Source organism: Lissotriton helveticus, chromosome 3_2 (genome assembly GCF_964261635.1).
Source record: "Lissotriton helveticus chromosome 3_2, aLisHel1.1, whole genome shotgun sequence".
Lineage (NCBI taxonomy): Eukaryota > Metazoa > Chordata > Amphibia > Caudata > Salamandridae > Lissotriton > Lissotriton helveticus.
The window spans coordinates 366,109,227-366,135,239 of record NC_136062.1 but is presented as its reverse complement, the minus strand read 5'-3'; the positions used below and the strand labels follow the sequence as shown (position 1 = coordinate 366,135,239).

The window sequence follows — 26,013 nt, the reverse complement described above, 5'->3', positions numbered from 1 at the left end:
GGATGCACTAATGAGGTGGTCACAATCACTCATTGATTTATGAGACACAGTTGTATCCTTTAAGTGTCTTTCCAACTCGCTTCCCCTTTCTCCACTTTCTTCTACACTGGTTCTAGAATGGCCGGCTTTGCAGGTTGCAAACATAAAGAAAATGTAAGAAAACCCAAGAAGAGGAAGTGGGTTGCAAAGACCCCAGCGGCCGTACTATACAAAGTGGCACTGGGGGCGCAACAGATGTCGGCACCCTCTTTGCGTGCCCCTGGGACACTTTGGTATTACAGAAAGGGACGCAGACGCTTGTGCGGCCCTGCCTGTAATACAGATAGCGCTGGCACACATATAGTACCAACGCTATCAGCAGAGGGCGTTCCCTCATTTGCATGGTGGTGTCGCCTCATGCAAATGAGGGTATCCCTTTGCCTCTGCACCCGTGCCATTTTATAGTCACAGGCGTAGAGGCAAAGAAGCTGTCAGGAGGCGCACTGACAGTGTGTCTCCTGATGGAACCTCCCCGGAGGAGGAACAGGGGGTCCTATGGATTCCCCCCAACACAGACGTCCCCCTCTAGACAGGTGCAGTCACTCACTGTACCTGCCTGCAAGTGGATCTCTCTCCCCTCTTAAAATGCACAGTGAAACGCTCAGCAGCTGCTTAAAACCTGCTTTGTTTTTCACCTGAATGTGCTACTCCCATGGCAGTGCAACTTTGTGGCTGTCGGGGGTGGGGGGGTGGGGGGGTTGCAGCACATTCAATGTAATAGGGTGCACTTTCCCTGTTTGCGCCCGGCACATCTGTTTTATGGTGCACAATGGTGCAAACAGGGAAAGTGCATCTAATGTATAATAGGACCCCAGGTGTTTATATTGCACCTTTATTAGCTCTCGCACATTTGCTGTTGCTTGCAAGATCCTTTATTAACTTAAGCATAAAGGGAGTTAAAAGTCTGCCCATTACGTACCATTGGTTAGCTACATCGTCACTCTCATTTCCTTGCTGCTCATTGGTCAGTGTATGTCGGTTTCACTTCCTCTCTTCATGTGTTTACCTCTTTGATACAGCATGGACCTAGCACTGATTAACGTCTTCATTAACCCCTTCCATGCTGGTGACGAACCCCAGCCGTCACGCTCCACGGTGCTCGTGTGCTGATGACGGCTGGGGTTCGTCACGGCCCCGCACTGTTCGTGCGGCTGCCGCACACGGGGGGAATCGCGGCCGCACGGAAGGGGTTAATGTCCTTCTGCCACTCCTGTTCCGATTGATGCATTTTGACACTGTAGCCCTGGACTTATTTAGTGATCAAAATCACTTTGTTCTTTTTCAAAAGCCATCTTTACTACAACATTTCTTTTTTATCATTGAAGGGCAACTGTAGCCATGGAGTAATTTAATGTTCAAAAGCATTTCCACTCTTTTCAAAATGCAACTTTAGCTTTTAATTAAAGCTGTCCATGCAACTGCATGTTTTTCTCAGCCGTAAATCTTTTCTGAGCTAACACTGTAACCAGGCGAACTGCAGCAATGAACTGTTTAAATTCACTTTGTTCATTTTCCAAATACAATCTTTACTACAAATTTGCTTTTAGATTTTTCACGGTGACACTCTACCGACAGATTTATTTATTGTTTATAAGCATTTCATTTTGTTTTTCACTGTGCAAATACACTTTGTTTGTTTTCTAAATGCACTCCTTACTTCAACATTGCTTTTATATCCTCCAGGGTTACACTGTAGCTACAGACTTAATTAGCGTTTTAAAGGATTTGCAGCCTGATTCATCAAGGGGCCGTTTTGTGAGCCCCTAATAGCGATTCATAGCGAATCGCTATTAAGGACTTGCAAAACGGTATTCATGTAGGAATTGCTAAATAAATAGCGATTCCTACATTTTCCTTATTTGCGAGTAGCAATTTGCTACTCGCAAATAAGGAATAACTCCCCATTCATTCCTATGGGCCAAAAGGCCCATAGGAACGAATGGGGAGTATCCCTTATTTGCGAGTAGCAATTTGCTACTCGCAAATAAGATAGCGATTTAAAGGGTGCCAGGGGTGTCCAAAGGACACCCTGTAGCACCCCTTAAATGCACATTTGAACAGGTGTTGCGCACACACATGTCCAAAGGACATGTGTGTGTGTAACATGCAAAAGAAAAAAATGCACTTAAGTGCTTTTTACACTATTTTCCCAATTTACCACCAAGTCAGACTTGGTGGTAAATTGCGACCAAATATTGCAATTTCGCAATTTCTAATTGGTTGATGAATTGCATTTAAGGAATCTCTATTAGAGATTCCTTAAATCCAATTCCTCGCAAATATGCGAATTCTTAAATAGCGATTTTTGCATTTGGGATGATGAATCCCAAATGCAAAAATTGCACTCGCAAAAGGCAAGATTCTGAGAATCTTGCCCTTTGCGAGTGCAATTTAGCTTGATGAATCAGGCTGTTTGTTTCTTGTCAATGTAATTTTACCTTCGTATTAAAGCAGTTTGTGCAACTGCACGTCTTTTTCTGTGCTGTGCCTCTTACCACCTCCAACAGATTAGACGCAGAAAGCAGTTTTGCCATACCACACCCAGTGTAGGCTGCTGTAGAACTGAAGTGGTGGGCAGCGGCGGGGTGGGGGGAATGGAAAGTAAAAGCATAGATGACTTGCCTGCGTCTCCCACTTCTCCTGCATCCTCATCCGTGCCTGTCAACTCCCAGCAGTACACAGGCTTCCAGACTCCTCTAAGCCAATCACAGTGCTGCTGTCATGCTGGTGGTGTATGTTTTTTTTGTTATGAAAAAGTGGGTATATTATTACCAGCATTGAAGTAGCATTGTGATTGGTTTTAGTGGCCTGGTTTGCCGCTCAGACAGTGCCTGGGACAGTTCTGCGCCTGGCTGTGCAACACAACCGGTGGATAAATGCGCATGTTGGTTTGTACGTTCTAATATGGCCATTCATAAAACAGTCAGCCAAACCGCCATGCGCACTTATGGTGCAAACCACTCCTCCTTGCCTGCTCATCACGACAGCCCACACTCGCCACATCTTAGACTGGCTCACACTCAGTAATGAAAAATAAAATGAAAATAACATTGAATTATTATAATTTTATTTTTCCTGTTTGCACTGCTCAGAGAGCAGTGGGGTGACGCACCTTCGCCTTAACAGAGGAGCCGCCGCTGACCATGCCTTACTATGACAAATCATACCATACTGTACAATGACAGGCCATACCATACTAGACAATGACAGTCCATAACTCTCCATTCTAAACAATGACAAGCCATACCATACTATACAATGACAGCGTGTACCATACCATACTATACCATGATGAGCTATAACATACCATACCATCATATACAATCACAGGCACTAACATACCATACCATTTGATCACAACCATGCATGCCATTGTACACAATAATATCCCATATCATACTATACAGTAACAGTTGATAACACACCATTCTGTACAATTACATGCCATACCATACTATACAATTATAGGCCATACCACACCATACCATACTATACAATGACAGGCCATACCACACCATACCATACTATACAGTGATAGGCCATACCACACCATACCATGCTATACAATGACCGGCCAAACCACACCATAACATACTATAGAATGACAGCCCATACCACTCCATACCATAGTATAGAATGACAGGCCATACCACATCATACCAAACTATACAATTACAGGTCATACCACACCATACAATACTATACAATAACAGGCCATTCCAGACCATACTCATAACTAAATGTGGGGATGTCGGCTTCTTCTGCCTTTGTGACTATTGATTCTACCCCCATGTTGCTGTATTCATTCAGTGCTCAGGCTACCATCCCAGTGAATCTTGACGTGGACTGTTGCATCAACCATGTGCAAAAAGAATTTGACTGATCACCATATTTTGACCTATGACCTCATAGTACCCTCATACTGGCTTATACATTGGCTCGTACAGTAGGCACGCACATTCAAGCCATGCCCTTGTTTCACTTCCTGTCTCAAGACTGGTCTGTGGCTTCCTTTCACAAGTCCTGTCAGCTGCATGTTTCATACAGGTATCACCTTTAGGCCTCTTCAAGATGTTATTGTGGGAGAACATGAGCAGGAAGAATAAGAAATAGGTGAAAGCAGAAGGTGGAGAGAAACTGTGAAATGATGCCCTGCAAGTTACTTCTTTAGCTACCTATGTATCCCTATGTATGTAGCTTCTAAGCGCTGAGTCACAGCAGTAGAGGATAGGGCGGACATGTGATGGAAGGAGCAGATAGAAAATAGTGTAGGAGAAAACCACGAAACAGGGATTTACATAACACTTGAGAAATATGGTAGCTTAGCTGAATGCGCTGGTGCACACGCTGTGGACATCTATGATAATTCTGATAAGTTATAGGTTGGAATACTAGCAGGATTGATTTGGTCGCTTGAGCTATGGGCTTGATAAAAAAAGAGTGCTGTTTAGTTGTGTAATAGTGAGAAATCGTAACACCTATTGCAGATTTACTATTGCTTAATTTCGAGAATATCACGTTTTAGCCACCCTGTTAGAGAAAATGTTTAGTTTTATTCACACAATGCAAATAAAAAAAACTTTCCTTGTGTATTCTAGAAACATTACAATGAAGAATGCAAGTTCAAAGAGACGCTCTTGCCGAACAACTACAATGCCTACGAGTCTTGGAGGTACCCGGGGATGTACGTCGCCCTGAGCAAGAACGGAAGAACAAAGCGAGGGAACAGAGTGTCTCCCACCATGACCCTGACACACTTTCTCCCTCGGATCTGAAATTTCAGGCCCCAGAGGAGGGGGCTCGCAAGGGACTTGGAAACACTGTGCACTTTTTCCTGGAGACTTTTTTTGTTAGTTGCGGCGAGCAGGTGTAAAATATTTAAATAAATTATTTCATTTTGTATATAGAGACGATGGAAAACACCAAATTTATTTATGGGTTAGATATTTTTTTACTTTAAAAAGACAAAATGGATTTTGTTCGATGGCATACCCCGTGGACGTTGATAATGTGTGTTTTTTTAAAATCATAGGTTATCACAGATGTGCTGCTATTACAAGACAAAAAAATACAACATTTTGCACACGTGGAGTGTTTGTGAACCGACAGGAGCAGAAGTTCAGAAATAATTTGTGGACACCACAATAAGCTTTTATCCCAATAAGTATTAGATGTTGTACAGAGAGAACATCACAAACATTCTTTCCCAATAAGGCGTGGACATACAACAGTATGCAAGTCAAGGTCTACAGCATGAGGGACTGGCGCAAGTATTCGTCACTTGGTAACTTTACATTTCAGATGTCACATGAAACGTACCCCGCTCCCCTGACAGCTTTTGATGGCGGCTTGTCGGAACCCACAATGTCTACACCCCATGGAACCTCCATGGGACAGCGGTCCTCTGCATTGAAGTGGTGTTGGCTTACCTCATGTGCAAGCACCATCTGAGAGTGCCACCCAACCGATCTGTTTTTAGATGTGTCGCTGCTGACCTCTCACCCTGCTTGCCGTCAATCTTTGTTAGAGCCATCCAGTCTCCCATCAGGGTAGCAGGAGGTGCCCCTATTCCTCACCCAACTTCTCCGCAATGTTTTTTTTACAGGAAGGCTGACCAAGAAAAACCGACAGGCACGCCTGACTCCTTCATATTCTATATTAAGTTTAGGAGGATTTGAAAATCCATCAGGAGCTCAAGAAAAAAAAGGGAACGTGGCCGAAATCAGGGTCAAAATAAAACATGAAATTTGTACATAGGTTTTTTTGAGAACCATTTAGGTCAACATCTCTCATTTCTTGCAAGTGGACAAAATGCATAAGACGAGAAACAATGCAGTGGTTTAGTTGTTGATTCTAGAACGAGGAAACCTGAGTATATTTTACAGGCTTCCTTCTTTACCTGAATAAGGGATCCTGGCCAAACCATCCCCTCTCTCCATGCTTAGCTGCCTTCATCCATAAAATTGCAAATACAGTAACAGTGCATAGGGCTTGTAGTCACAGAATAAAAAAAATGGGAATTTTCCTCATAGATGATTGTACTTTTTTCTGAAATAAAAATCATTCACCAAATTTTGAGGGTGTAAAACTGAAATAAATTGTGACACTCCTTCCCCACGAAAACAACAAATACTGTCTACAGTTTGCAATGCTGTTATTCCTTCAACTTTATTTCCAATAACCTTTATGAAATGTCTTCCTCACTTATCAGTGACGCATGTTCCCAAAAATATCTGTAAGCCTTGATACAACTTTTTGCATCCCAGATAAGTGTTTCTGCATCTGAATCCAAGCGCGCATAGCCCAGGGCTTCCTATTTGAGCCTCGTCACGTTCGAGCTATCTTTACCCAGCGATGTACTTTTAGCAGCTATATTCATGGTGCAAATATTTGCAGACAGCTGCTGGACTGTGCTATAGGGACCTGAAGTAACCCTATATTTTTCTCCATATATTTCTGAAGTTGTACTCTTGCCTCTGAAGCAGACTGGAAAATGTGCCCTTTAATGTTGCAAAAGATTTGGAAAAATTGGGAAAAGTTTATAATACATCCAGAGTGTTATGACCTTATAGTCACATTGGGTGAAATGTCCCCTAATTTGCTAGTTGCACGTTAGTAAGGACTTTCCTATAATTATTATTAGAACTTTGGAATGTTTAGAGCTCCATTGAAGACAATGGAGTGACTCTGGGCTTATAATTACAGGTATAATGCTCCAACATTCCAATGTTTGTCGTACATTTTCTCCCTATTTTATTTAGAACAGCCTACCCTTAGTGGGTAGAATATGCTAATAGCTTTATAGCCCTTCTGCCTCGGGCTATACCAGTTGTTAAACACCCTCACTCTCGTTATGGGCTGGAGCCGTGAGTTGAAGGCCTTTAACATCTGATATAGCCCTTGGCAGCAGGCGATAAAGCTATATTGAAGATGTGAATCCAAAAATCCGAGGAGATCATAAAATGAAGTCTAAATTCAACGTTTATTTTAACATTCCTTTAAAAATGTCTCTCTTAGCAGTCACAGGGGTTCATTGTTTGTTTTCATTGGCTTTCTAAGGGTAATGCAGATTTCCTATTTCCATGTGATCAGAAAGTGGCAGGTTACTGTAGATTGTAGGCAGAGTAAATCAAAGTTTTTATTAATGGGAGTGGAGCCTTGCAATGACCCCACGTATTGCCATGTGCTTAGCTCCTAGAGCTTTCCTTACGTGTACACTCAGGTGTACTTCTTACACACACACTGGTGACATCTCCTCACGGCTGCTTGTTGGCACTGAAAATAGAGGAGCTGTGTTTTGTGAGAACTTTTACACTGTTTACTCACGACACTGAAGCTGGTGATATTTTCTTACCGCTCAGCGACTACAAAAAGGGCACAAAAGTGCCAATTTTAAAGTGAAAACCAATACTCAGAAAACTTAGTGTTAGTGACATAGTGGGGAAAAACTGTAGTATTATTACAAGTGTGAAAAAAATGTTAAGTATTACTAACTGCTGTAGCCTCTGACCACGCTACTCATGTGATCGCATTGATATTAAAGATAGTTATTTGATATGGGTTCTGATGTACTCAAGTAGTAGGAAACAGTTGACTGTGCTGCACATTCTGAAGTACATTTGCCAAATCTGTAGTTTTATACAGGACCTATTTAATATTGTGGTGTATGTGCTGTGCACATTCAAATGCTCATTAAATGTTACATTTTTACCAACTTGTGGATTGAATTTCTTTAGTGTGAGTGAGTATTAAATGTATTGTGCATATCACTATCAGTAGAGTGAGTGAGTATTGAATGTATTATGCATATCATTATCATGCTCCCTGAGGAAAACTGTAGCACAGCTAGTCTTTCTAAAAGGATTCCTCAGCAGAACCATTGCACATCTCAAAAACAAAACCACTCTGCTCGGCGATCCATACATACACACAAGATGGCCACTGACTGTGACCTCAGGTGTCAAAGCACTGAATGGGTCAAATTGCATAAACAATACTGGCCACCAAGCTGGGCACCTTTTTATGTTGCTTGGGTAGAGATACAGTACAAAAATGCTAAGCAATTTGGGCAGGTGAATTACATGTTTGGCCACTTTACCCACCCATTTTTGGTTGTTGCTGCATTGTAGTACGGATCCCAACACTACATGTGGATAGGGTGTCACTGGCTCCTCCACAGAGGTAAGAGGGTTCGCCTTGAATTCCCCACACTCAAATAGAACACTGCATGTAACCTTTCGTCACTTCCTAGCGCTACAGCCAATATGTGCGTGATGCAAAGAGAAAACTAGAGTTGATGTTGGGGTGGCCTCAGTCTGGTACTCTTCTGTCACGGCATGGAGTGTGTTGAACTCTCAGGTTATTGTTTGGTTCTGCTTGGGGAACACATTGACTTAATTCCACAGGTGAAGACCATGGACTTCCAAAACCATGCCTCCATGTCTGATCCGTGTTTGTTGGGTGACCAGGTATGCAGTTGTGGAGCTCAGGGTTGCATTGGGTGAACAGCGTGAAGACAGTTTCTGTAGGAATCCTGAGTCTACTGCAATAGGCCTTGCCTAGTCTGCACAGCACCTAGGCCTTGATTCTTGCATTCTCCAGAGGAGAATGGCACACTTTCAGGGAGGTCTTAAGTGGTCCCACATTCGGAGGTTCAGGTACATACTGGGCAAACGATGCAGCCTTAGTAACTGGCCAATCAGCTACTTTCCAAGCGCAGTGTACACAATATTGAGCAGGTCAATAGGAGGGATTTGACCAGCTCTGCACAGTGCTGAGTTTTGAGGTGAAGGTCACACCAGAGGAGGAAAAGATGGAGGTAAGTTGCCCAACCACTGCATTAGCTTGTTAATAGCATAGTAAGTGTATGATGGGCCTTAGTATAAGCAATAAAGAATGGCCCGGCTTCTTTCTGTCCAAGCAGCAAAATACAGTCACGTCTGGGATATCCATGTCCTCGCACAACCCTGAGCCATGATGCCATTGCACCTGCTGTGCCAATGATCCCCTCGCCTCTGGTCATACCCAAGTTATTTCTTTTCATTGCTTATGTGGTGCTGCTCTAAGACTGTTCCCACTCCGAGCTGGAGTGGGGCAAATGGGATTCAGTTTTCAGGGTTGTTCCATTACCCAATGAGTATAAAGACTCTGAGGTAAGGACTATTTCACCTGGAGATCCATACAGGGTCCTCCATATTCAAATCCTACCCTCTGCCTGGTTTAAATAAAACAAAACCTCAAAAAAAAAAAAATAGAAGAATAATGCCACGTAGAAATATAAATTTGCCACTAGTTTCTAATTGTCCATGTTCTTTTTCTGACAAACACCTATCCAATGAAGCCAGTCACTGTCACTCTTAAAAAGTACTACTCTTCAAGAGCCAGTGGCAAAGGTTGTTCCACCGTTCCATTATACCACCTGTGCTTTGTTAAAAAGGATAGCCTGCACTGAGTTGTCAGAGGTCTCCTTATCACTGGAACGCACCTCCTACGCTTTCCATTTACAACTCACCGCCTTCTGTCCTTCAGCTGCGCCATGTAGCCTTCTGGTAGCCCTAAGTCTGTATCTGAGGCTGCGCCTCTTTCTGATGCACCACCCTTGTGCACACTCGTGTCCAGTGATTGTTCTTACCTCCAATACACAGAATCAGGGTGGGATCCAGCCCTGTCAAGATTTATAGGTCCATGTGTGACCAGCTGCCCCACTCCATGTTTACTCCATGAAACCTGGGACTTCTAGTCCGTTCATTCGATTATACAACCAGGACTGCAAGTCCCAGAATTCACAGATCAATTGGGACTGGAGCCGCTCTTAATGCACGGAGCAGGGAAGCTTGGCAGCTATATCTTATCTTATTCCCTACTTGACACATAAAACTCATTCAAATGGCAAACCCCTTCCTGTAGTTGTATTCAGCGTCTATCGTGTAGGTTTTTCATGTGTCGAGTGGGTCCTGCAGACATGTTTTTGCTATACTTTCCACGACTTGTGCTCCTATTTATCTCACTATAAAATCAATATCCAAAGAAAAGAAAAAAGTCGCTGTGTGTGCTACCCAAGCATGGCCCTGGGAGTCTTCTGAAAGCAGCGCATAGTAACCAGGAGATGTTGACCCTCGCCATGGCCACGTGAGAAGCTCCAGTGTAAATTACGCACATGTAAACAACGACTTGTCTTAAACAATAAAACGGGCCTGCAGCCATCTTTTCACCTTGTACGCATGACTTGCTGTTGGTTGAAAGCAATGTAGGGTGACAGAAACCGGGCATGCCATTGACACAGACAAAGGACTACAATGTTGTACTTACTGACAGTGGGGTGCAAAATCACTGAAGCGACAGTGCACCCCTACGTTGTACGTCAATGGCAATGATATAGTATGGTACCCAATGTATGGTATGACAGTAGAGTAGTGTGGCTCACTGGTTAGAGGTGGCAGACCCGGGAGCAGAAGTCGGCCCGGGACCAGGGTTCAATTCCCGACGCGGCAGGGTTGTGGACTTGGGTCAGCGGACTCGATAATTCTCGCTTCGGTGCTTACTCTAATCAGGGGTTCCACTCAGCAACTCTGGGCATTAGCTAGCCTAATTTCCACAACGGCCCCATCAATTCCGGGGATGCCTGGCTCCACCTTGGGGACTCCCAGCAGGGACCATCCCACAGGGAAAGCCAGGACGAGTTCCCCAGAGTTATACAGCGCCAGGAAACCTACGGACGGGTAGCAGTGCGCTTTACAAGCTCAAATACATTTACATTACATTTACATTTACCCTAGTTGGTATTTGGCGATCATAAAATGGGATAATTGAAATGCAAATTTGGAACGCGGTTTCTGTGTTGTTTAAGCTGCTTCCTGATTGGTGCTGCCACGCATGCCTGCACACGCGCACATGATTGCCTCCGTGTGTGATTGGTCGACCCTCTTCCCAAACCAAAACATGCGGATCACTCACATACCTCTCCAAGGAAAGACACATAAAATACACGGGGGTAGGTGTACCAGGAAATCCGGGGCATCCGGACACTTTACATCTATAACCACTGCTCTTCTGTCCTCGCGCCAGGCAAGAAGTTTGAGCTTTGCTGCCAGGTAGAGTCTGCACATTGGTTTTTGCTCTGCCCACTCCATCCGTAGTCCTAAAACGTTAGGACCCTGGTACTTAACCTTTCTAATCTGTATTCCTCAATGTTGCATCCGCGCCTTCTCCATTGAACACCTCCAACCCTTTAAAAAAAAAAATCCTCCCACACATGGAGTCTGCATAAACGCTAGGCCATTGCGACCTGAGACCGCAACCCCACTCAGAAAAGCTCGTCAGCTACCAAATCTCATTAGGGCGTCTGGACACCGCCCCGCCACCCCCCAGACGCCCTCACCTGTCGGAGGTGAGCAGCAGACATGGAGGCCACAGCCGAACCGAGTCTGTCCCAGGAGTAATAGCGGCCCCCCTCGGGCGGAACTCAGCAGGAAAACAAAACTCCTGCTCGAGGGGCCTCGAACTGAATCCATGGTTCAATCGGTTATTTCAAGTGACAATGGACTAGCAAAGAACAAAGCGCAACGACACTGCGGGCTTCTAGTGTACGACAGCCAGTCCTTGTTACATGCAAATTACATTTTATTTGAGATGCCGCCATAACAAGTCCACTGTTTCTAAGCTGGCTGGTCCACAATTACCTGCAGAGAGGGGAAACGATGTTGACCTCAGGACCTCAGGTAAGACCCATCAAAGTACCACCTCGGCCTGCCCCCTCCCTGCCCTCTGCGACAAGGTCGTCTCCAACTCTCTGCTCTTTAGCTGTGCTTTGGTCACCACTGTCCGCACGAAGCAAAAAAACGTTCCTTCTGAAATACAAATCGAAAGTTATTCTTAAGAATTGTAGCAACTACGATCTTTTATTTCCACAGCATCTTTATGTACAAGGACATGAGGGACATACGGGAGTGACATTCTTATGATGCATGCATTGTTCTTTCATTCTTCTTTTTTTAAAGCGTTCCATAACTAGAATTTAAAAAATACAAATAGTTTTCATGATGGTGTTTACCAGCAATTTGTTTTTCTATCACAATTATTATTTTTCTAGTACAATTTTACTAAATTAGAATATAGAGACATACCGCCCTGGGTAACATTGCAGTCTTCCGTTTGGTAACATATTTCAAGTATTTTAAGAAATACTTATTGAAGTTATAATGTACAATATTATCTAGGCGCTAAGAAGACTAAGAGTTAAACGCTCGCTGCTCAGCCGTGCAGTTGTCACTCAAGTTCAAAATGCTTTAATCGGTATGTCAGACACAACCATATAAGCAGAACATATATATATACATTAATTACATGATTTAAAAACACCAACATGACAAAACTTGGCTGCCTCATAAATACAAGGAAGGTGCAGTACAACCTTTTATAATGAGTCAGAGAATTCCAAGCAATTATCCTCACAAGTATATTTACCATAATACTACAATTCATATAATAAGTGCAAATTATCGCATTAAAGTGACAGGTGCAATGCAATGCATTTCGTGCCAATCTTGCTCGGTCATAAAATGCGATGATCTACCCGAATCTCAAGTTAATTAAAATGACTTAATTTCTTGAAAATAAATTATTTTGCTAAACCCTCTTCCGGGTATTGGGTGTGTGCAGATTTCGCAATAAAGTGACATGTGCAGAACATTTAGTGCAAACCTTACAAATTATTAAAATGCAATAGCCTGCCCAAATTTCTAATTGGATCACATTGGGGGAAATATTAAAAATATTAGTAACTAGACATATCCTGAAAACAGTTTATAATACAGAAATTAACAAGCGCTTAATGCCTTAGAATAAAACATGTACAGACAGGATAAAATTAGTTGTATAGAACACATTTTCTATTAAAGTCATATAACTAAAGTTGTCACTCAAATGTTCTAATTCCGGCCAGACAGCGTCAGATTTAAAGAAGGTACATTGGAGGTAATGTCATCCGCACTCAGAGCGCTCAGGTTCATCTCTGAAATCAGCTAAGCTTCCTGAAAAACGTTCTGATCGTTCTGATAAGGGTGGCTGCAGAAAGTTACCATCAACTGTGCAGAACAAGCATCGAATTCACTGGCACATGGTGTACAAATACACCACGTTTCTAAGTTATCAAAAGTTAGGAAGTGAGAAATCTAGGTCCACACCTATCTCCAGAAAGGGCGTCTCTAGAACCGAACCCCACTTGGCCCACCCCAACCAGTCCTGTCTGCCTTCCCTATCCCGTGACAATTACTTAACCTCGCCAGTAATAAACAAATCCCGCCTAAGCCGTGTTGTGATTGGGCTCAGCAGCTGTATTGACAGGCCGGGCTCTCGGGGTGGACAGGGCCCTCCCATGTGGATTTAGCTGCAGGACAACCCTGCCTGTCCCGAAGGCCCAGCCACCTGGGGGACACCTTAAGCCGCCGCCCGGCCGATTTGTACTTCAGAGGAGCCCCGATGAGCCCCCCGTTGTAAGACGCAGACGCTAATTGGCTCAAGCAGCCTGTAAATCACTTTCTACAGGCGATGGGAGGCAGTGAGCTGACACCTGCGGTGAGCTGGTGATCGGCGGCCCCAACAGTGCTCAGAGCGGTAGAAAAAAACTGCACTTACATCGTACTCAGAATCACAGCAGTATTGACAAGTAAAAAAGAAATCTCTAGTTCTGATAAACTTGACTAGTGCCTGTCTCGGATTACCGGATGCGCTTTCTTATTTGACAGCATTCCTTTTCTGGATTCATCCTCTGTCTCACAACCTTCTTTGTATTGCCAGGTCCATGTGCATCACGTGATCCTTTAGTCTCACATCACTGGCCGTGTTGTTAAGTGCAGGTGCTTGTACACTACTTGCTTCGTGTACAAGGTCCATCTCCGTTCACAAGACAGTGCAAGGCGTCTTGAGCACAAGGGAAGGAGTAACTTTAGTGTCACCTTCTATATCCAAAAAGCAAAAACCTTCCTTATCCAGGTAGAACCAACTTCCAACCTTCTCATCATTCTTCTGTTTCCGTTACACTGGCATAGTTGGCAGATATGTAATTTCCTTCATCTCTCTCTCTCTGTGTAGTCCGAACTCTGTACGGCGCCATTCGTGTTATTCCATATTCAGACAGTGAGCAAAGTACTCGAATTATAACCAGACTCTTTTTTTTGTTGTTGTTTTTTTTGTTTTATATAGCGCGAACTATACCCGAACCGAATCAGGTATCAGAGCGCTTTACATATTTTTCCAGTTACATTACATTTTACGTTTCCAGTTACTTTCATTTTAGGCACGGGGAGATTAAGTGATTTGCCCAGAATCACAGGAGGTTTTACTCTTACATGAGCTTTCGTTGTGTAAAGATGTACTTGAGCAACACAGTGACGTTGGCCTACCCTAATATTTGCTACTTCTTATGTTGGAAGTAGATAGATAAAACGTAGATCGGCAGCTTAAGAAAGAGGCTCTCAGGGGGTCTGTAATATATCAACACATATCAAGGTGTTTATCCTCATTTTAATAATAGTAAGGAAAGAGTATGGCGATACAACTGCCATCTGATGAGGTGATAGTGTTAGGGTTTTACTTATTTTCTGTCTCTGGCTGTTCAGATGGCCTATTACATTTTAGGACTATTGTATCCTATCAGCCGCCGGCTAAGTACATATCTGTGCTTAGTATATTCCATGTGATAAATTGTATTGTTAATAACATCTCTATGATTAGCATATGCCATGTGATACATTGTCTTGTTAAGAACATATCACCATGTGATAAATTGTCTTGTTAAGAACATATCTGTGATAATCTGTCTTGTTAAGAACATATCTGTGATTAGCATATGCCATGTGACAAATTGTCTTGTTAAGAACATATCTGTGATTAGCATATGCCATGTGATAAATGGTCTTGTAATCTATTACTCATTTTATGTGACTTTATGTTGGGAAGTATAAGTAAGAAAATCATAGCAATAGTACACACAGGAGCCATTCTACAACACATAATGCTAATAGATATTTATATTTCTTTCCTTATGAACCTATCAATATGAATCTTATTATTACCTTTATTTTTATACAGCACTTCGTAGAACATGTTTTAGTTTTGTGACTTATGAGTGCCATCAATACCCCATAGAGGACAGTCGATTCACTAACCTGGAAGGATGATAGGCTGAGCCAGCCTGCTGGAATCCAAACACCTGACCTGCAGATTAGACTAGTAGTCAACCGAGAGCACGCTTAACGCACTGAGCCATTATATCGAGGGTGCCACAGCACGTCTTGAGGATTTTAGCGCTTTCAATTAATGGGTGCATTTATTTTCTACTGTTCTACACATATTATAATGTAAAAGTCTAACTTCTTCCATAGGTTTTGTCTAACCAGCTTCAGATAAGAGCCTTCTGAGCAATTTAGACCAATGTATAGATACTCTTTTGAGAGTACTGGAGAATTAATCTTAGCGGAAAAGTCAAGCCTGTTGTCGAGTTTTAAAACTATATTGTTACTGTTTTTTTCCCAGTAACTATCACAAAGTAGCTGGAAAGGCCCCAAACCCACTGGCATCCTAGGCTGTGAAGTAAACATGACCTCTCAACAGGTCTTGCAGCTTCCAATATTTATTGATCAGATTATCTGCCAATCGCAGTGCACGTGTAATCGAACGCACAGCAACAGATCTGTATTTATCCAAGAGTCAGTAACAGGCGCAGTTCACAGGGGCATGAGATGCCGGGGTGCCTATGGGGGTCTCTTGCTGCATACCTCACACACACCGAAGCGTGCATTTTAGGGCGCTAGCTTCCACCGGAAGTCTGCCTCTATTCATTTTTAAAACGAGTGCCACCCTGGTAATTGAGTTAGAGACATCAATAGAATAGGCAAATACACATCGCCCCGGGGCGCGAGGCGCAGGTTCGCACGTGATTTGTCTCTTACACTTTAGCGGGGTCTTGGCAGACATGCTTTAAGTAGTAAGCAAACAGCCTCCGCCCGCCCCTCCATCTCACACACAAACACTCGCCGACATCCATTAGCAGAAGAACTTGTCATTTCGACACTAGGCGGTTGGCATGGGGAGAGGAGCGGAGAAGGCAACCTGGCCATCAAAAAGCAGAGTTCATTGTTCTATACTATGCTTGCCTACCAAGTATTAGTAAAAAATGGAAAAGAAAAAAAATGTTTGGTGCTTATTTTTCCATCATTTGCAGCTTTTAATTTCCTTTGATTCATTTGTATGAAATTACAAGTGTAGTATGCAAAACGATTAGTACTACTGTTCTGAGATGCATCTTTTTTTCTTAAACATTTGTATTTAGTTCGGACAGTTACGTGAAACGCTCCAAATTAAACGATCCCTAACCCCATCGATGGAATTAATTTTACCAACCCCAGAAGGCTGAAAGGCGAAACTCAACACCAATACGTGAACCTGAGACTTGGGAATCTCCGATCAGTGGCCGCTCTTCACTTTGAGCTCTGATCTTTATGTAGTTTTTGTTCAGAATATCTTTATCATACATAGTGATCGGATCTGGTGCCCAATGGCCACTAGCAGGTCAGGATTGCAGGTCAGTCAAAATGAATATTAATGAACTGAAAATACCTACAATGTATTTCAATAAGACTTATTTACCTGTTATCTTGTAAACTTGACCTTTCAGTGGCTCGCAGATGTTGGCAGAACACCATTCCGTTGGTTACTAAATAAATAGGCCGACTTCTATCAAAATGATGTCCCAAGCTGTGCACCTGGACAGTACCAGAGATGGGCATAGTATTGCCATGTTAGCAGTTGTAATGTAATGTTAGGTTGATTTGTAGATCACTGCTTGTCACCTGTGTGGGTATACATGTGCTGAGAAGGTGAGAGCAGGTGGGGAGGCTGGGCCTGAGTACAGGACGTCTCGATGATCACACTAGAAGACTATTTAAAAAGCCAGATCTTCAGTTTCTTGCGGAATTCAAGTAAGGAGGAGGTCAGGAGGAGGCTCTGATATGTTGAAGTCGTTCAAGGAATTTGCACCATGGTAGGAGAATGATTGACCTTTTGTGCTGCTTTAGTGTATGAAGGACATGTGTGAAAATAAGAGTGATGCTGATCGTAGTTGTCTGGTGAGTTGGTGGAAGTGAAGCCCGTGATTGAGGTATGCGGGTCACGTGTTGTGTGGTGACTTGAATGCCTGTGTGACAAGTTTGAATTGGCAGCGCTATTGGATGGGGAGCTACTGGAGCTCTCTGAGGAGTAGTGTGGTATGGGATAGGTGCAGAGAGGCATCAGACCAGTACGCGGAGTGCAAGTGGGCGGAGCTCCATGTCCTGCCTATTTATGTGACATTTCTGCCGTACAGCAACGCAGATTGCATTTTTGGGCGGAAAAGTCCCACGAACTGCACCACGTGGTCGTGCATGGGTGCGGTCATCTTGTTTCTCACTCTGTTTATGGTGCTGGGGCCTACTATTTGATCCTACTTACATCTTTGCAATCCTTGTGTTCTAGACCTTTTCCCCCTCTTTTTTATTTTATTATCTTACTACACAGACACTCATATAACCATTCACACACCCACTCACAGACTCATTTACACACTCACACACCCACTAACACACCCACTCAGACACTCTTAAACCCACTAAGACACTCACAAACCTAATTACAGACCAACTCTCATGCTCTGTTACAGACCCACACAGACATTTATACACCCAGACCTACTCAGGCACTTACACACCCACCTACAGACCCACTAACACACACACTCAAAGTATCAGACACATATATGCAGCCACACAGCCACTCACAATCCCATACAAATGAATCTTAAATATGCTGCTTTGCATTGAGTGTGTGCTTTTGGCTTCCCCTCATGAATATTAAACTAATCACATGTACTATTTTAATTTCACTTTTTCGGGGAGTGTCACAAATTCACAAACATAAACCAACGAGCACTTAAACACAAAACTACACAGAAACATTAAAACATGTAGTTTGCTCTTTCTTTGACCAGATGGAGTGCTCCTAAATGAATTGGAGGATTTTCAGTTTTTTTTAAACAATTTTATATTTGTGGGTATTTCTTTTTTTGGGTAATATAAAGCAGAGTCCTAAAGGCTACTGGGAAGTAGCAACTGGCTACAGTCTCTCAAAAACATAACAGTGAAACGCGAAGATTTTTTTTATAGCAATGTAGATTTCTCACTGCACCTGGGTATGCAGCCACATATGTTATTTTCATAGCAACAGGCATCTGGTAATTTGCACAGTGTGTTACCATTTTTGATAAACTGTCACAGTGAGCTGGTACTCATTGCGAATGTCTTATTTCTTCAAGAGTTGCAAGATTCGCCATTAGTCCAGCAGTTGATGATAGTGTTCCCGCACTTACCTTCTCTCACATCAAGCGATTCTATGATTTTTTGTGGATGGTTTTCAAATGTTTTCTCATGAAACGTGTCTCATGGGAATACTTCTTCCCAGTACCTCTAGATAAGATTTTTATGCCAATATTGCATTGTACTAATTTTGCCGGCACTTGCTTTTCACCAGATGGAACGGTGAAAAAATGTCATAAGTCACTCTCCTTCTTTGTTCGTGGCATGTATTCGTCCTTGTCTGAAATAGTTTAGGCCTGTGCTGATTCATCTACAAATAGAGCTGTAGAAGCTGATATAATTGTACTGAGATATAAAGAAAACAGAGAGTAGCACTGCTCTCAATAATGTCTTTGTAGAGGTAAAATCCAAATTACAGATTTAGGGTGTGGTTTACCATGTAGATGAGCGGAGTAGAAGGGTGGGGTCCTAGTGCAGCCAGTCAGAAGTACAGGTAATTACTGATAGAGCGCGCAGGTCACCTGACTAATAGTTTTACCATATGCACACTTTTAATGTTAAATGATTAATTAATGTTTGAGCTTGTAAAGCGCACTGCTACCCTTCGGTTTCCTGGCGCTGTATAACGCTGGGGAACCCGTCCTGGCTTTCCCTGTTGGATGGTCCCTGCTGGGAGTCCCCAGGGTGGAGCCAGGCATCCCCGGCGTTGATGGGGCAGTTGTGGAGATTAGGCAAGCTAATGCCCAGAGTTGCCTAGTGAGACCCCTAATTAGAGTAGGCACCGAAGCGAGAATTATCGAGTCCGCTGCTCCAAGTCCACGACCCTGCCGCATTAGGAATTGAACCCTGGACCCGGCCAACTTCTTCTCCCGGGTCTGCCGCCTCTAATCAGTGAGCCACACCACTCCACTTGGGCCCATAAATTTTAATACACCATACTAAATATAATCAGGTAACCTACACTCCACTACCAGTAACCCGGTTCATTCCTATTTATTTCCAATGTACCTGACTTACCAATCCTCGTCACAGGTACCTATGATCACAATGGATCAGGGAGCTAGCTGTAAAAGATAAGCAGTCACCAAAATACAATAATATTCATTTTATATTCACTCTTTATAATAACCACAGACTCAGGAAGTTTTGAAAATCTTTATCTAGTCTTCTTCAATATCAGCAAGCAAGAAGTAAACAGTGAGTAAGCTATCAATAACCAAAATCATAAAAAATGTATATCCATGTAAGAATATAATGAGGCCAACCATGTAGAAGCCTAAAGGGAAGGTAAGAACAGGGAACCTGCTAGTAAGATTTTCAGAATTTTTAAACTCGGTGTGGCGTGTCTAAAGGACGGGAAAGATAAGGAACATACTAGAATATCACAGTTGGAGTACCCCTCAAGGTGGGTAAGGAATAAGAACTTTAATTTGTACTAAAGGAAATTTGGAGATATCATGTAGCTAAAGGGAAGGTAAAGAATGGAACACGGCAATGATTCAAAGCAAACACTGTAATTTGGCTTAAAAGGAGGGTAAAGAAAAGGAACATCTATATTTCATGAGCAGTATTTCACCATGTACGTAAAGGATGGGAAGAAAATGGAACATGCTTATAAACAGAAACTTTATTATTGGTTAGCACAGGGAGGGTAAGAAAAGAAACAAACGCACAAATAAGAATTTAGCAGTTTCAGAAAGCAAGGAAAAAGGACGTAAGTGTATTTCCCGCACAGACTGATATTTACCTAGAACAGTGTGGAGACCAACCCTGGCCACGGGTCAGTTAAGGCAGTAGGAACCCCAAGGAATACAGTCGCCAGTAGGCCAGCAGGTGCAGAATGGAAACCCAGGACAGGAAAACCAGATTAGGATCAAGACAGACCCACCAAGGTAAGACCATCATAAGCAGTTCAGTTGCAACGCCTGCGTTACACCCTCTCTGCAGCTATCAATCAAAACCTCGATTGGGTTCTCGAATTCCCCAGCAAAGTGCTACGCCAGCACTTAAGGTTCTCAAAACCCCGATTGAGTCTGTCGGACAGAGTGCTCCGCAGCACCTCTGTTTCTGGGTCAGCTATTGAGTGCGTTGGGTCAGTGACAGGTCAGCTATTCGGACAAGTCGGACAATTTCTCTAACTAACCTAGGCTAGTTATACTGTTTTCGGGTCAGTGTACCACCCCCCAAATGTTGCAAGTGTAAGGATCCCCAATTTCGATTGGACAACAGAAAGGACAGGTCATCACACCTCCTAGGATTAGACTTTCTCAAGCCCCTCATTTGAATCTTTCATACCCGCCCATTGAATTTCAGGTGCCCATGACATGTTCTTCTCATATAACAATGGTGAATTTAACAATTATTACAATGTAATACATTTAGTACATCTCAGCTTCTTCTACTAGGCGTAGGTGCCTCTTCCCAGGCACATCTTGGCTGAGACCTCTGGGTTGGCCCGCGTTCAATGTCACAAAGTTCATCCTCTGGCGGAAGAGTGTCATGCGCAGAAAGGCAGTTCAACATGGAGTATTCCAGTCCCTCATGCCCATGGGTTACGATACATGAAAAGTAAATAGAAACAGCTTTAGAACACAGAATAAATGAATGCACTGTAAACCATGAATCCTTACACTACTCCCCTTATTTCATAATAACTATAGCATTAGTATTAATGCAAGACAAACTGTATAGCGACAGCAGCGATGCAAGCATCAGGCATGTGAGAACACAAAGCAGCCATTTTATATCTACTGCGCAAGTGCATAAGGATTCCAACCAGAGCTGCGAGTACGTCACATCACATGGGTATGACCGACGCATGCGCAGAAGAAATTCCCGCGTAGCAGCAGCCATCTTGAGTAGCAAGCGTATTAGGATTAGTAAACACATAGGCAAGCATAACTCGGATACCCAAAATGTCAGAATAAGGGGTAATTAATAAGACAAACAAGTTGATTAAGGCTATTAGGGTTATTTGTGGTTCATGTATTCAAGCAAGAAGATTTACGTGCGAATTCTTGCTCCATCAATCCCCTCTTTGATGATATTTTATATCATCACAAATTAATAGAACCAGATGCCAACTTTTCACACTTTACCCAGTTCAATCTCCTCAAACATTCTGTTCAGCTTTTTCTCAGTCTCTTTATCAGGGTGAGAATTTTTCACCCTTTTATAAATCTGATTATTTAGTTCTTCTAATTCAAGCTCATCAAGATTTCGTTTCACACCTCTCTTGTTCACAGTGTATGTCTTTTTGTGTTTTCGACATTTACAGCAAATTATTATCATCAACACTACTAACCCTATTCCCGCAATTGGCATCAGTATTTTACTCAAAAGATTTTTACCTAAGTTAGAAAACCAATGACCTACGGCAGAGAGACCATCAGTAAGTCTCTACCAGGCACTGTCAACCTCCAGTGGCTTGAGCTCTCTTTCCAAATTAGTAATGTTCCTCACATACCCTTTAATTTCCACACTTTTGTCAGGTATGTAAGTGCAACAATGTTGCGCTTTCAACATTCTGTGGACTCCGCCCTCTTTTGCCAATAACGTATCAAGAGCAAGTCTGTTTTGTAAAACCATTGATCTGATCGCAACCATTTCGGTATTGACCATCAGGAAACCTCCAGCAGTGTCAGTTGATAACCGATCTACTACTGTTGACAATTTGCAAATTCTGTGTGTGTTCAGAGTCACTCCCACTGCAGGTATAAATGCACTAAATATATCACCTACTATTTCCCCAACACTTTCTCTTTTACTACGTACTAATTAATTAGTTCTTTCAGTGTTTCCAGTGATTTTCCCCACATGGTATATCTTTGGGAAGACAATACCAAAATAACAGCTTCCGTACCAATGGTCGGGCAATTTGAAATAAGCCTTGTTCCCACATATAAAATAAATTCCAGGAAACACAGGCTCTGACCCAACTTTGAAACCCAATTACCTTGTAATTGTGTTCGCATTCACTGGAACCAATGAACATATTGTTTTAATAACTAGTTTTCTCTCTTTTAAGACAAAGTTTCCCTTTCTTTTCGAAATCCAGCAGCATGGCAGCATTAGCCTACCATTTGAGGTGCTTTCTATGCTTTCAGCCCATTTAGGAATTTTCTGATTTTTATCTTTTGCTTTCTATTGGAAACTTTCTCCTCTTTTCTCTACCATATTTAAAAACATTTTCTCTTTTTCGTGTAATGAACAGTTATCTTTATGTGCGTTATCTATGTCTATTTTTCCTACAGTTAGAAAATAATCATTCATATATTTAGCTACTTCTCTTGTCGTATGTAGAGGGTTTAGGTTTCTTCGCACAGGAAGTTCAGAAAATGTCACATCAACGTTTGAGTAATAATACTGTAAAGGTCCTCTTCTATAAAATAAACTAGTTAGTATACTACAGGAGATTCCATAGGTTAAGGGCAAGTGGTGATACGTCACACCTTCAGCAACCGAAGTAGGTTGCTTCATGCAGACATAACAATCATCTATTTCCATAGCTTCTACATAATGTACTAACAGGTTTGCGAAAACATTTAAATGAGTTTTATTCCTGATCTTGTTGTGATGTAATCCTTCCTCATCTGGTGCTTCTAACTCTAACTGTGTTTGTTTAAGGCTAAGTGTTTTTTCTGGTGCATCTACTCTTTGTGGTGTATTTCTAGTGTGTGATTCTACAGTGTCTTCGGGTAAGTGATTATTTGGGGATAAACTTGGGTCTTTACTCATCATAGAAGGAATAGCTATCGTTAATCCTATCGAAAGTATCAGTACTATTGCTACACTACATAAACATACTTGGCAGCATGTTTTTAAACATCTTCGTCTCGGTCTCCCATTCACAGAAGAATCAGACATTTTGTCTCAAAAGAAGCTTCAACCCCTCTTTGTAACTCTGCACGGTTTTGCTTACTTGAGCAACTTTTCAGGTTGGTTCCGCTTCTTCTTCGGCCTTGTCAGTTATTAATTCTGCATCACTTTCATCACTTATTTCCAAATTTTCAAATTCTTCCAGTACAAAGTAAGTCCACTCGGGGCTTGGATACTTCTTATTCAGTTTCTTTTTATGGGCACTTCTTATCTTTGGCTTTGTCACTGCTGGGTCAGTTTGACTTGAGACCTCATTTACCTCTTCAGACTCTTCGTTTATTGTATTTAGTCGCAATCTCAGTCTTTTCACAAATCTGGGTACTGAGTCACCTTTTCTGAGTCTTTTAACTGGCACTGTGTCTTGGCCCTCTTCAAACACTCTTTTGTTGTCGTTCAGTTGTGGCACATTTGGTTCAGGCTCATCTTCTGTATTTTCCCCTAACTGACTAGGTCCAGGTCTTTCATCAGTTTCTTCTGCCTGGTCCCTAAACTGGCCTTGTTCAGGTGTATGCTGATTGTGGCTTTGATCTGTTTCGATTTCTACTTCCTGAACACAATTGTCTAATCCTATCTGTTCCTGTTCATGCTCTTCGTATTCTTGATTTTCTTCTGCTTGAACTTCCGCCCTAATTTCTATCTGTCCCTGGCGTAGGTGTTTTTGGTGGAGTGTCAATTACCTGTTCTTTCCCTATCTGGTCCTCCTCAGAATCAGATTTGACTTGGATTTCGATGATCTGAGTACCTTCTTCTATACCTGTCTCGTTCTCACTATCCCACTGTTTATCTAAATAGATTTGTCTTCTGGTTCGTATAGGGTCGATAGTCAGGTCAATTATTGGGACCCAATCATCTTGACTGGAGCTCGGTTGTTCCTCTTCAGCTACTTCGGACCGATATCTTGGGACCCCTCAGCTGCACAACCTTCAGCCTCAGTTTCTTCAGGTTCGGTCACTCTCTTCGTATGGCTGGCATGGATCCAGCGAGGTACTCCTGCACACTTCACAGCTGTGGTGGTAACCAGGATCACCTGTCGTGGCTTTCCCCACCTTGGTTCAAGACAACTTTTCCGGGTATGTGTCTTTATTACGACACAGTCACCTGGATTCAGGTCATGTGCTGGAGTCGTTGGCCTGGCAACGGCATCTCCCCCAACCTGGTGAGAGATAGAACGCACTTGGTCAGCCAGGTCTTTACAGTATTCTAGTACCAAATCAACAGATATGCTTATCAGTTTGTATTCTGACACCCATGCTTGCCGCATTGCTCTTCCCATTAGTATCTTGTGGGGACTCAAGCCCGTGTTCCGGTCTGGAATACATCTGAGTCCCATCAACACGAGTGGTAAAGCATCAGGCCATTCCAATTGAGTGTATTCACACATTTTTCCCAATCTTGCTTTAATTGTGCCATTCAGTTGTTCCACCACTCCAGAAGCCTCTGGGCGATATGTACAGTGCAGTTTTTGCGTGATTTTGAATGCTTCACAAATTTGTTTAATTATTTCATTTTGGAAATGACTTCCTCTGTCTGATTCAATTGTGACTGGAAAACTGTACCTAGGTATGAGTTCCCTAAGTAATAATTTAGCTACTGTGATGCTGTCATTTCTATGTGCAGGGTTAGCTTCCACCCATTTTGAGAATAGGCAGACAATGACAAGTAGGTACTTCATTCCTCGACAAGGGGGTAACTGAATGAAGTCAAGTTGGAGTCTAATAAAAGGGCCTTCTGCCTTTGCAATTTTTCCTGGTAACACTACAGTTTTCTTTCCTGGGTTAAATTGCTGACAAACCAGGCACCACTGGCAGAGTGCTTCTGCTACGTTTCTGAATTTCGAATTGAACCAGGTCTGGCGAAACATGGGAATCATGGCATCTCTGCCTAAATGTGTGTCTCCATGTATCAACCTAGCCATAGGAGCAAGCAGACAGTCTGGCAACACAGGCATACCATCCAAGTAAACAATGACACCGTCTTCCCCCCTCCTCTGCCAACCAAAGTGTCTCCGTCTTTGTTTTTCCAGTGGCTCTCCCGAGTCCTGTAATTCTCTCACTTCACTACTTCACTTTAGTGAAGTAGTGTGGCTCACTGGTTAGAGGCGGCAGACCCGAGAGCAGAGGACGGCCCGGGACCAGGGTTCGATTCCCGGCGCGGCAGGTTTCTGGACCAGGGTCAGCGGACTCGATAATTCTCTCGCCTCGGTGCCCACTCTGATCAGCGTTCACACTCTGCAACTCTGGGCATTAGCTTGCCTCATCTTCACTAACGGCCCCACCAGACCGCTGGGGATGCCTGGTCTCACCCTGGAGATAACCATTAAGGGACCATCTCTCAGGGAAGCCAGGAAGGGTTTCGCAGCGGTCGAAGCGCCTTGGGACCCTACGGGTAAGTAGTGCGCTATATAAATGCCTATACATTTACATTCCTCCCATGTACTCACTCCCTCCAGCATCAAAAGTTGCCAGCTGTTTCCGTTTCCCCCTACCTTTATATTGATGGCTATTCGGTATCTTGCACAATGTTGGGCTAACTGGTCAGCATATCGATTACCTGCTGTCACTTTGTCATCGCCAGATTTGTGAGAAGCACACTTGACCACATCCAATTCTTTTGGTAACTGGATAGCTTCCAGTAAATTCTGCACATAATTTCCATTTCTGATAGGGGTGCCTGAGGAAGTCAGGAACTCCCTTTGCATCCACAACTGGCCATAGTCATGCACAACCCCATAACCACATTGGCTATCAGTATA

At 42.9% G+C, this 26,013-nt stretch overlaps 1 protein-coding gene across 1 annotated transcript in view; it reads left to right on the top strand.

Moving 5' to 3' along the window:
* FGF4 (fibroblast growth factor 4) overlaps positions 1-5,658 on the top strand; it is a 40,417-nt gene extending 34,759 nt beyond the window's left edge. The window contains exon 3 of the mRNA XM_078684667.1: positions 4,638-5,658. Coding sequence (XP_078540793.1) covers positions 4,638-4,814 — 177 coding nt within the window. The 3' untranslated portion in view covers positions 4,815-5,658. The remainder of the gene's footprint in view (positions 1-4,637) is intronic.
* Positions 5,659-26,013: the final 20,355 nt, after the last annotated feature.